General features: G+C 39.7%; 1 protein-coding gene across 1 annotated transcript in view; it reads left to right on the top strand.

Moving 5' to 3' along the window:
• The first annotated feature begins 566 nt into the window (after positions 1 to 566).
• Positions 567 to 12,705, top strand: part of hs6st1a (heparan sulfate 6-O-sulfotransferase 1a) — a 103,505-nt gene continuing 91,366 nt past the window's right edge. Inside the window, exon 1 of the mRNA XM_056744140.1 lies at positions 567 to 1,350. Within this exon, the coding sequence (XP_056600118.1) occupies positions 830 to 1,350 (521 nt within the window). The 5' untranslated portion in view covers positions 567 to 829. The remainder of the gene's footprint in view (positions 1,351 to 12,705) is intronic.

The following is a 12,705-nucleotide window of genomic DNA, read 5'->3' as shown; positions in this document are numbered from 1 at the left end:
ACATATGACAGCATTTAAATTGAATAATAACATTTATAATGTTGCTGTTTTTTAACTAATTCATTGAAAATAAGTAGACTTCATCACTCCTAAGAAAAACGAGGGTTTGACTATTAACCTATTGTTAGATAACACAAAAAAACACATAAGTGAATGATACACTTGAACCTTTACAAAAACTCATGCCTGTGGCAGTCAAGCTTCAACTTTTGAGTTCCCAATACTGCCTACTAGCTGTGGAGGAGGAGTTTAGCATTTGTACTAAAGCCTAACCGGACTCTGTGTTGATTTTATGTTTCACAGCGTGGAAAAATGTGTTATATTCCTCACACAAACATTTTCTTTTTACAATAGAGTGCATTGGCATATAGTGCATTTCAGTGTTTAAGAAAATTGGAATTAGAAGAAAACTTTGCTTACACGGGCCTAACCAGGAAGCTCAGTTTAAAGAAACGCATATTTTAATGAAACTCGCAGGCGTTCGCAACAAACGAAATATTTCCTCGTTTTGTTTGAGAGCGAGTCTGGAGCGCGCGTGTGTTGTGAAAGTGGGTGTCGCTGTGCACGCTGCCGGAGGAGCTTCACATCGATGTGTCGAGGACTTTAAACACAGTGTAGACTGCAAATACACTGTCACAGTGGAAGAGAGAGAGGGACACCGCGCTGGATCCGACCCCGCAACAATTCTGATACAATGTCTCCAATGCTTCACTTTCCGATGCAATGTGTCTGATGATTTACTTTGCTCGCGCGCTGCTCTGATCGCGCTGTTTTTATGGAGACAGTGTATCGGCGTGCTAAAAAACGGTCAACCGGGAAATGGTAACACATGAACCTCCTCACTGGAAGGAACATGGTTGAGAGGAGCAGTAAATTTCTGTTCATCGTTGTCGGCTCGGTTCTGTTCATGCTGATTCTGTATCAGTACGTGGCCCCGGGGATGATGAACTTCGGATCTCCGCACGGTTACGCGCTGGAGGACGATGCGGATCTCTTCCCGACTCCCGATCCACATTACGTGAAGAAATACTATTTCCCCATCCGAGATCTGGAGCGCACTGTGGATTTTGAAATCAAAGGGGATGATGTGATCGTGTTCCTCCACATCCAGAAGACCGGTGGGACGACTTTCGGGAGGCATCTGGTCCAGAACGTCAGGCTGGAGGTACCGTGCGACTGCAGACCGGGGCAGAAGAAATGTACCTGTTACCGACCCAATAGAAAAGAGACGTGGCTCTTTTCTCGCTTCTCCACCGGTTGGAGTTGTGGCTTACATGCGGACTGGACCGAACTCACCAGCTGCGTGCCGGGTGTTTTGAACAAGAAGGAGAACAGGATGAAAAACCAAAGGTAATGCTCTCTTATTTCATTGCATCTAAAATACAGTAAGTTTTAACTGTGTTTAATGGGGTACTTGTATTTGTGTTCAGCATATTGCGCATGCAATCCTATGTCTAGATAGAAAACTGAGAACTTATCATCAGAGGCAGTATGTTTACAAAGAAGAACATACTCGCATAATCCGTTATTTATACATTTGGGTTTCTTTGCATTTGTGGTTTTATGAAACCAGGCGACTGTCAGAGACGAACCATGGTTACCATATTTGACTAAGGAAAAATTACTACATTGATCTGTTACTTTATTATGGGAATAATAAATAACGTAAATAAATCCATTTGAATAAAATACCATGCTACCCTCATTTTAGTTTAGAGTATTTCTAATAACCATACAATTTGACAGAAACAATGGTAACTGTGGTACGTTTCTGTAAATTGTAAGTGCCACAGAAGTTGTGGTTAGGTGCAAAACAGTTGAAAAGACTTTGCTTTGTCTAATGTTTGTGTCATTTTGATTACTGCATGTGTTTGTGTTTTCCCCCAAATGTGGTGGAGGTGGAAAATTACTGTGTTGTAAAACCGCTTTTTGTAAACACTGCTGGAAAGTGTGTGTCAGATCCTTGTGTCAGATCAGGAAAACTGGCTGTTTGCAGTCCACTTCATTTTGTTGTATCTCAGTGAAGAATTGTCAGTTCAACACTGAAGCTTTTCCTCACTCTCTCTTAGTAAAATTTTAATAATCTCGGAGCATTAAAAAAGATTAAGCGTTACTGTTTGCAAAGTATATTATGTTTACTTTATAAATGATGTAAATCCATCTAAAACCCTGTATGTAGACAGTGTTTTAGTTTCTAATAGGATTTGGTGGATTAAATTATCCAAGTCCTGTAATGTCAAATACATCATATCAGTTTTGCCAAATATTCACCATCCCATCTCCGCTTCCCAAAGAAACACTCGATCCTCGAGTCATAGCCTCGAGTCAAGTCCATCCCAGTTCCAGATATGACAGAGATGACATGAATCTTGTTGTTTTTGGCGAGCTTAGGAATGTGATGCTGATATGGATGCACATTCCTCTCTTTGATGAATCTCTCCCATGATAAAGTCAGACCAACCACACCAGTGTTATTCTCCCCTAATTCATCACGCATGTGTACGTGAATGCTTCATCTGCGAGATGAGAGCGGGGTTACCCGTTGAAAGAGTTTTGACATTTCTCGTATTCAGAATCCGCATTGTTCAAGTAATTAAATGTGCGTAGATAATTTGGATTTGACATGCTTCTTTGTTGCACTTGCACAGATCTAAGCATTTTATTAGTTACAGTGATTTCTAAGGCTCATTGTAGGTCGCACAGAAGGATTGTGAATGTGCCCACCACCGTTTTTTAAAACCGTTTGGTAAAGAAATGTTTCTTGGGGTTTTCATAGAGCTTAATCATTCATGGAGAGCTACTGAAGTATAAGTAAGTTTGATATAAAGTAATTCAAGGATTTATAACCGAGTGGTTCCCTATTCTCAGCAGCCCCAGCAAACCAACCCCCCCCCGGTCGCGAGTCTAACAGATTTTAGTGCCCAAATGTTGACAGGTATGATTTACATTCAGAAACGTCACTCCGCAGACAAAATATTTAGTGCGTGTTATATATAAATCTTCGTAGGCATTTTCTTGACAACTTGTTGACAAACTGTTCTGAGAAGCCGCAGTTAATCATTAATTACTGCCGTGGTCTTGTTTTGGAATGTCAGTGTTGTTTTATCATTACAAACATTTTGATTTAGTACAGAAGCTCCCTGCATGCTTGTATCTTCCCTCACTAAGCGTTGACTGCTCCAAGATTTGAAGCATGTTGGGCGGCCACAGCACCTTTACCACCTGTCGTCCGTCCATTGAGTTACAGTGCACGGAAGCCACCGCCATTCCCGACAACAGGCGGGAAGTCATCTGACAGCTGTGTCAATCTGCATGTTGTTAGACGTGTTTAACAGGGTCGTTTATGTCGAAATCTCTCTCACAGCTCCTGAGATGCTCCACTTTTCTCCTCTTCGCTAGTCATTAGAGTAGCAAAGGATAAGCTTTTAATTACAAACCGGTTACATTCGGATGTTTGGGATTTTCCGAATGGCATTTTATGCGTCTCGTACCCCAGGGACCCGGAGATGTGAGAATGATGAGGGAATTTAAATTGCTTAACGAGATGTGTATGACCAGATTCTCATTGAAGCGCTGGTTTCACTTGGCAGCCATCTGGCATGCGGTGTGTGTTGCAAGCACGAAGCACAGGGGTTTCGGACTGGAGTCCAAAGGAGAGTTTTTAGTGTGGGTGTGAGGTGTTGGAATATGTTTCCCACAGCGGTGTCTGTGTAATCAGCCACCGGTGGCTGTTTTTCTCACCCCTGTTGGAGTAGAAGGCACCGGTCATGCGTAGGTCCTGCTGCTTTAGGCTGTGTGTAATTTGTTTAATGAACGGCCACAGCATCTGCTCTTTGGTTGATATGTTCGGAACGGTAGAAACAGGGATGCTGTGTTTTGGAATCCTATAGAGAGGAAATTAAAGGACGGGCATCTGAGTTGCTATGCAGGAAGAGAGAGTTAGTTCTGAAAAATAAGAATCCAATACCCAAAAAATTCCTGAATCCAAAAGTAGTGGCACTTGGATGTACATTTACAATACAGAAAAAAGCCATCACAATTTCCTCTTTATGCAGGAGTTTATATATTTTGTAAGCTGTCCCTTTAAGAATGTAATCTGTTTGATGTGATTTCTCATTTTTAGCTGTCATGGACGAGGATAGAATCACAGTTGGTGGGCAGCCTGGTTAGGAGGGCTGGCGCAGCGATCAAGCAGACACAATTAACTTAAAATGACAATGTGCCAATGGGGTACCACAACAGACTGTCACATTTCTATTATTCCAGACATTTATAATGGTTATTTTTGTAGAAGTTAAACTGTACGTTTTTGAAATGAATGAAGAATTTGCTAGGGCCTTCCAATAGGGAGATCTATCTGGGATCCAGACTTTTAGACCCCACTGTATCTAAAGCTGAATATGTGCACATTATGAGAGAGAATTCTGGGCCATGTGCAACTACTGTCACTTTTTTCCTGCACCATCTATATAAAGATATTGCAGCAGATTTTGAGTCCCAATCCAATAAACTGGCACAGAAAAAATCTGCTGTCACTCTTTTATTTTATTTTCAGACATATATCTACACTCATTCCTTCAGCCTCGCTCTATCTCTCTCCCATCATCACTTCCTGTTTCTCCAGCAATGTCAGTCTCTAATCAAACAGGCAAGATAATTTTCCACACCATGGCTTTATGGATATGGGCTGCACGATGTACCCCAAGCATGACTATAACATTAGAAAAATGTATTTTCATGGATGATTTAATGTAATTTCTAAAACAGCAGGTCCTACTAATAGGGAACTACCGTATTATAAATAACATTGTTTGGTGTACATTGGTGCAGGGCATTATCTCACAATGCATTGCACAGAGTCATGTCTGGAGTTTGGAGATATTGTGTTTGAAATAGATAAACTGACGTTTTTTGTGGGTTAACGTGTGATCCACAAAGCACCACTAGCCAAAATGGCAAAAGCTCTCAAGCAGTGCTTGGTTTTTGTAGAAGTATTCCAGAGTCAATTTTTTAAAGATGTTCTCCACCACATGGACACTAAAGCCACATTGTGACTGTGACCGTTAAAAGTCTTGCTCTCTGTTTAGGAATATGTGTGTTTTTGTGGTTTTGCCGCTCCACAAATTATAGTCTTAAGTGGTTTGTGGTCGTGTGATCTTTGTGGTCTGGAGGTCAGTAGCACGGACTTTATGAAATCCTCAAGCTCATGGATTCTGGCTCTGGAAATGTGAGTCAGATGGCATGGTGGTCCCCAGATCCTCTTGGAGTAGAGCGCGGAGGTTCTTACCGGCCAGTTTTCCTGGATCTGTAAAATTAAAGCTTGGAGCTGGGCCTGGTAGCAGCAGATTGACCTCGATGTGTTAATCCCATCAGATCAGCGTAGATTAAATACAGGCTGCTCAAAGCTTGTTATGCTGTAATGCGGAATCGGTGCTCACACACTGTGAAATCAAGATCTGTGATTTGGGCTCTAGGAACATTTAATTGCAACATTTGAGTCAGTATAGTAGTCTTGTTATCATGGGAATGGTATACATCACTTTTTTAGAAGGAAAATCAGCCGAAAATGTTTTAAAAATTAATGTAGATAACCTTCAGGCTTTTCAAACTTAACAATCGTTAACCCCGGGTTATTTGAAACCCCACGTGAACAGAAACCTGGGTTATCTCTTTCACGTTTCATACTGCTTATAATTTACAAGGGGGTTAAGAGATAACCCTGTGTATTCCTGACAATTTACACTGTACATCACAAAAACAGTGCATGGTCCCTTTAACCCTATAACAGGATACCTTGAAGTTCTGCATTGGGGAAAAAAATATGCCTCGCTAATCTTTTTGGGCTGTTTTAAGCCTCCTAAAAGGTTACTTCCTCAAATAAATAAAAAAACTCAAAGGATTTACACAGCACAAGTTTCTGTGAAATGAGGTGAGCTCTTCTAAATTTTTGATTGCTAAGCATCTGGTCGAATCATTCTACACCCGCTTTGTTTTCACACTGCACATGTTTGGCAAAGCAGGGCTAACCCTGCTTTGGAGCACGGTTTCATAAACATGGGCAAAATGTGGGGGTAACGTGAAACGTCGTTTCCTCAGGGTTAAAGCGGGGTTTGGAATGAAGATTATCAGGGGTTGAGCGCAGGGGGTCCCTGTTGTGTCCTATGGTGTGACAAAATCAACAATGAAGATGTAACTATTTTTTGCAATTTTACATCTGAATTTATAAAAACATACCATATGAATATAAATAACATAAAATATTACATTATTACAGTTTGTTTTCTAAAATTTGTATGGTTGATATGTCTACTCCCCAAAATACCAATGCTACTCCATATTATTCCATAAATCAAAAGAAACATAACTATTATATATTAAGTTAAAAAACTCCTTTATAGAACTTAAAGGAACAGTTCACACAAAAATAAAATTCAACCAACATTTATTCAGCCTCAAGTTGTTGCAAATCTGTATACGTTAAAGTCTTTGTTCTGATGAACACAGAGAAAGATATTTTCGAAGAATGCTTGTAAACAAACAGTTCTTTACAGAACGTAGGAAAGCAAACAGTTCTGGGTAATTTTTGACTACCATTGTCATTTTTTCCTGCTATAGTAGTCAGTGGAAATTTATACAGATTTGTATCAACTCGAAGGTGAGTAAATGGTGAACTATTTTCCTTTTTGGTTATACTGTGCCTTTAAATATGGCTGAGTCTGAGTGCACACATTTCTTGGCAGCCTTGAACAACTCAAGCCCTATTCGCATGGGATTGGTATGACCTGAGGACCTCTAGACATTTACAAAAATTGCGGAGGTTGTCTGTGATCTTAATCCCACGCGAATCGGCCATGTCTGTAATTTGTAAAGTAAAAAATCCCCCGCAAATTACCTACAATATTTCGCCGAACACCGAGGTCCTTTGATAATTTCTCCCGTGCCAATTGCCATCTCTGTTATTTGGAGGGGTCGTATATCCTTTTTAAAGGTTTTATCCACTGTTCGTGAATAATGGAGCCTGTGTTAAAGTGTTTTGATATTAATTCGGGTGCTGGGTCATCCATACCTGCCAACACTGCAGTTTTGGCCGAGAGTCTACCATTTTGTTATTTCTCTTGTGCTGTGCAGGTAATCGAAAATTAATTGTAATCGTCAGTAATCGAGGTAAAACAATTATTGTGCCGCATTCCATTTTTCAAGGATCCTCTCTTTTCTTGTGGCATAAAAGCACAGCGCACAGCGCACAGCTTTCCTTTATAGTGGTTCAGCTAGGGATGTAATGATTACCGGTTTAATGGTTTACCATGATAATAACGTTCAGCAGTTAGTATTACCGCGTCATATTTTAATTACCATTACACTGTACCAGTGTTATGGTTTGAAAATCCCTGTCCAGCATCAAACAAAGTTATTAAGAGTTCAACGTACAGTAGATGCAACATGAAACGTGGGATTTGTTTTTTTATGTCAGGAGAGTAAATCAGGATTCAGGAGTATTGACATTCAGAAAAAAATAACGTTCTATTTATTCAAGTCTGCTCCTGTGAGTTTGTGATGACAGTGCTTCACCAATTATGACTTTAGACATACTGACACATGTTTGCTTCATATTTCTGTATACAAACCCATCATTTCTATTCATTTTTCATTAAATGGTGTGATCTGATAAGTTTGAAACTCCGTTCAGCTTGTTTCATCTGCTATGAGCTCAGTTATGAGCGCAGATGTCATGCCGCTTCCTCCCGGTTCCTAAAGTACACACTATGTCTCACAACACACGCAGACAGATGATTTGCTGAATTGTGTTGTGTGTTTTGATGAAAATCTGATTTACTCACTTAAGATTGTGTTTAATCTGAACTAGGAAACGTTTAAATCTTGACTAATATTTTATTTATTTGGTGTAAATCTAATTAAAGTACATTTAGAGGTAAACTCAAAATTAAATTTGGTTTTAGAAGTACTTTTTTGACATTTCCAGAACATGGACCGTGGTAATTTTGAAAACCGTGATGATGTTGTTCTGTGATTGAATATATTATCATTGTGATCTATAATTGTGATTGGAAATTTTGTAGAAAAATCTCTAGGTTTTCTTTACATTTATTTTTCAGTTGAATTCGCAGTTTAAAAGCCAAGTCTTTTTTTCAAAGTCGTTTCAAAAGTAAGTGAGTGATCGTGTTAAATAATCTCAATCTCAATATTGGCCTGAATAATCACGATTATCGTACCGCACAGAGCGATCCGTAAATTTGAGTAAAATCACAGGCCTCACTTATCTCGTGCGAATTCGCCACATGAAATACAGATGTGGGGAGGTAGTTTCTAAGTCCCCAGATAATACTTATCTTTTGTGAATAGGGCTTTATTTCACAAATGAGTAAAACGTATATTTGTGTTCGTAATTAGATATTTGGAGGGATGAAAACACTGTACGGATGTCACGGGCAAGAATGCCTCCTTTTCTCCGATCGGATGAAAGAAGGTCTTCATCTCTGGCTCTGACTGCTGAAAAGCTTCTTGTTTACCTCACTCTTTGGTGATTATCTTGGCCCATTTCTGAGTGTTGTCTGTGGAGGTTTGGTAATTGCTTGACTGCGTTCAATAGTGTTCCCGTTAGATAAGCAGTTTTTTTCTTTGTCTTCAATGAATGTTTTCAGATTAGAGGTGCTATCACTCGCATTTCAGAGAGAGAGTGCTTTTTTTGGCGCCTGACATCTCAACTGTGTGAAAAAACAAAGTGCTAACAGAGATTGTGCGTGTGTGTGAAGTGATGCAGGTCAGATCGAGGGAAGGTCGTGACTCGGGCCGCCCGTGTTTTAGGATCCGCATGCTAAGCTCGCCGTGGGCTCTGAGACTTTATCAAGATGTTCAAATTGCTTCTCTGTAATGGTATGTGTGTTTAAATGTCAATATCCATAAAGTAGTTTAAACTACAAGTACATTGGGTTTTATCAACTTTGATCAATACAAATCATCTGGTTTACCGGCCAGATCAGGCTGATATTAATATTAATGAGCTGGAGAGATCGGCCGGCTGCCGTATGATGATATGGATCTCATGGCCCGTGAACAGAATCGTGCCCTTGAGCCAGACCTGATGTCTGCACTGCATGACTGAGCGCTCCATTGCCTCTTCTATCACTAATGGCTTTTTAATAAACAAAGACTTGACCACCCTTCAGCTTGCCCTTTGTGTTTTGCATAAATGAATATGTGAACGCAACTCCAATGCCGATACTGACTAACTTGCACACTCTGCTTTCGGATTGCTGTTTTCTTCATCTGTGATTCTTGTTCACATTCGTTTAAAGAAACAGTGCATCAGAAAATTTCAAATGAGTCTTTTTTCCCCTCATGCTATCTGGGGTGAAACATGACAAAATATTTCAATCTGTGTATTATTCCTCACAAAGAAGTCGCGTGACTAAGTTCAGATAACTTGGAATATAGTACAAAGACGACCTTTATGATACTTTGTGATTCTTTGACATTTTTTTGAAGCATCGATGGTTTCGGTCCCCTTTTATTGAAAATGCATAAGTGAGCAGGGTCTTCAGAATTTCTCTTTTTGTGTTCAATGTCATGTGGGTTTAGAACAGTAAGCATGAACTCTTCCTTTAAGAAATTCTTCATCTCTACATTTAAATTGATGCTTTTGGCGGATGCCAAAGTGAATTCCTCTATACATATCTTTTAGTCAGATTGTGTGTGTCCTTGGTATTGAACCCATGACCTTTGTCTTGCTAGTTCAATTCTCCCCTACTTGATCTGTCCCGTAGGAACACCTCTAACTTTCTTTCGCTTTCATTAACTGTGTGATTATTAGTCTTGTTGACTTTATTTATTAAATTTTTTTGACAGTGCAGAGTGATTCGGCCCGAGCTGAAACATTCCTGTCATCTAACAGACGTTTGCTTTGAAGTCTTGTTATTCGCTGTGCTGCCAGGTAAAGCCCTGGACGATGGCGCCAAATTGAATTCCGCGTGCTGTGGACAAATTGCCATGCAATGACTAATTGGTAAACATTTTTATAATTCATAATTAGGGCCTCCATACTCCCAGTGTGAGCTGGCTCGCGGCCGAGCTTTCATTTGTTAAGCTACCGATTTCACATTGGTCATATAAAGACTCACATTTTAAAAAGACTCACACACATTGAAAGCTTTTATCCTCAAGACCGATTTTAGGTTGATTGGAATACGTAATTGGAACGTTGCTTGGACAAATGTGACTCTGGACCACATGTGTTAACAGATACTGCCTGAATTTTAAGTGTTATTGTATCATTTAGGTTTTAATTGGCGTGGTCACAGAAGAAAAAGCTATTGACCTGTGTATGATGTGAGTTAATTAGCCATCCACCCCACCATCAGAGCTGTTTGTCAGTGACTGGCTTTGTAAATAGTGGGCGTGGAGTCATGAGTTTGCTGTCAGTGTTTTGTTGTAAACGAGGCGAGCACAGGTTGCAGATTTTTGTTAAGATTTTTTCCACTTTACAAGCTTTCCTCAAAAGAAAATTTGCATTCATAATCGCACCTAATTTGCATAACAAGCTGTTGCTCTTGAAGAAGTGCTTTGAAAGACTATTTTCCCAAACGTTTGGAGTATGCATGGACCACTGTCAGAACAGGAACTTCTGTATTGATTTTTGTTTTGATTTGATATGTTTATGGCCATCTGACCTGTTGAAATTTGTAGGACAGATAAAATGTTGTTTATGAAGTATTGCAAGAGGTTCTTGTGCATTTGCCTTATGCATTTGTAAATGCTATTCTTTCTCGTCTCGCTCTCTTTTGGTTAATTTTGGGAAAAATATTTCCTCTTTTTGAACATCCCGAGTAACCTGCACATGCCCCTTTGGTCATGTTTCTAAGAGAAATCAGAGGTCAAGGGATTTATCTATCATCTTTGAGTATCATTTTGATGTATTCTCATGAGTATCTGTTAGATTTGTGAAGTGTGAGTGCCAAACATTTATGGATAGGAGCCGAAGAGAGTTTTTTGTGTGTTCATCTTTAGTGTTGGCATACACATGTACAATGAATCCGGGCCAGGACTGCGTTAATATATAAAATTGTATCTGTGGTACGTCGTAATGCTCAATTGTTTTAAGCACTTTTGAGTGCTATAAAATGTAAGTTTATTCGATGTGGGTTCAAGTTTGGTTGTTTGGCATAAAAGCTGTTTTCCAAATGATGCACCTGTGTTTTGCACTCGAGACCAATTGAAATAGTGGTCTGAGTCCAGCTCAGTATGATTAATTTCATTCAATTGAACTGCTCATGGTGACATCTATTTTGTTTTCACTTGAATTGCTGGCAGGTTGCATTGTTTGCATCACTTGCAATGCAGACAAACATAAATGGTATTTTGTGCAGACTAGGCAAGTTTTGCTATTCTAAACAAATCAAATTACAATATTGCATAATTTCAGTGACAGTGATATTGGCAGGTCCCCAAAATGGCATAACACTAGCATGTTGGGCAGCACTATTCTTCCACACCATTGGCTATGTACTAGAAGACCTGTTTTTATTTCCCTGTGTCCTTTGACGCCCCACTCCAGGGAGCATGAATCTGGGGAGGAAAGTTTATTTGTGGGGGCCGTATTATGGCACATAATGTTCGCGTATTATACGCTTTTCTGCTGATACGGCCACGCTGTCGACAACTCCACTGAGCTGGCAGCTATGTACAGTGTTATCTAGTAATTGCGAAGGAGAGAGAGAGAGAGCAGGCTTGATTTATTGCCTCTGCAGAGGAGTGAGAGAGAGAGAGAGAGAGAGAGAGAGAGAGAGAGCGGGGAGGGGTGACGAGTGATGAAGGAAAGCGAGGTTCTCTCTGTGACTCTCCAGAGTTGAGCGAGACGGGTTTGAGCTGGAGCGAAGCTGAAATCTGAATGAATGAAGAGGTGCTGAATTTCACCTTCTCATCTACAGGAGACTTTCCTTAACTCTCCTCCTCTCCACATACTCTGTGGGCAACTGTTTCTTCTGTGTCCCTCTCCTGGGAACCTGTTACAGACCTCATCTGACCACAGCTCAACAAAAGCCTGCCTGGATTTACCCAGCATGCCTCTCGGTCTGGAGAGTCCTGTCTTGATAGTTTTTCTGGTGGTTGTGTGTGAGAGAAAGAGAGAGTCTGTCTCTCTTTTTTAAACCCCCTGCTGTGTTATTTAGCTCATTCTGAGCCCAAGCTCAACCATGAGAATTCCAAGCTTGTGTGGAGTCCTGTGTATCTTTGTTCAAATGAGTAATTGCATAAGGCCTTCAAATATATAGTCAGTTACACATTAGCAGTGTTTTACAAACAAAGATACTCTTGGCAAATAAATTGTGGTAAATAATTTACTTCATGTAAAAGATGACCCCACGCACGCATCATTCGTATAAGAAAGTGCTGTGGTTTTGTTTATGTAGTATTTTGCAGTCATAAAAATTATGGTTATTATGTTTGGAAGCGAATAAATACAATGTAGGTTCATACAGAATTTGTGTTTAAAAGCAAAATTCACAATAACGGTGATAAAAAAAGATGTTTAAATGTTTAATTAAAATGTGCATTATTGCAAGTTTAACAATATTATGTTTCATAGAAAAATATTAAGTCAGTTGTTTCATCTCAAATATAATATAAACGGCTTTTGGTAAAAATATTTATGTTAAATAAAATTCCAGTGCAATTCCTTGACTGCTAGTTTAA

The sequence above is a fragment of the Triplophysa dalaica genome, chromosome 3 (assembly GCF_015846415.1).
Source record: "Triplophysa dalaica isolate WHDGS20190420 chromosome 3, ASM1584641v1, whole genome shotgun sequence".
Taxonomy (NCBI): Eukaryota; Metazoa; Chordata; class Actinopteri; order Cypriniformes; family Nemacheilidae; genus Triplophysa; species Triplophysa dalaica.
This window is presented reverse-complemented; position numbering and strand designations above follow the sequence as displayed.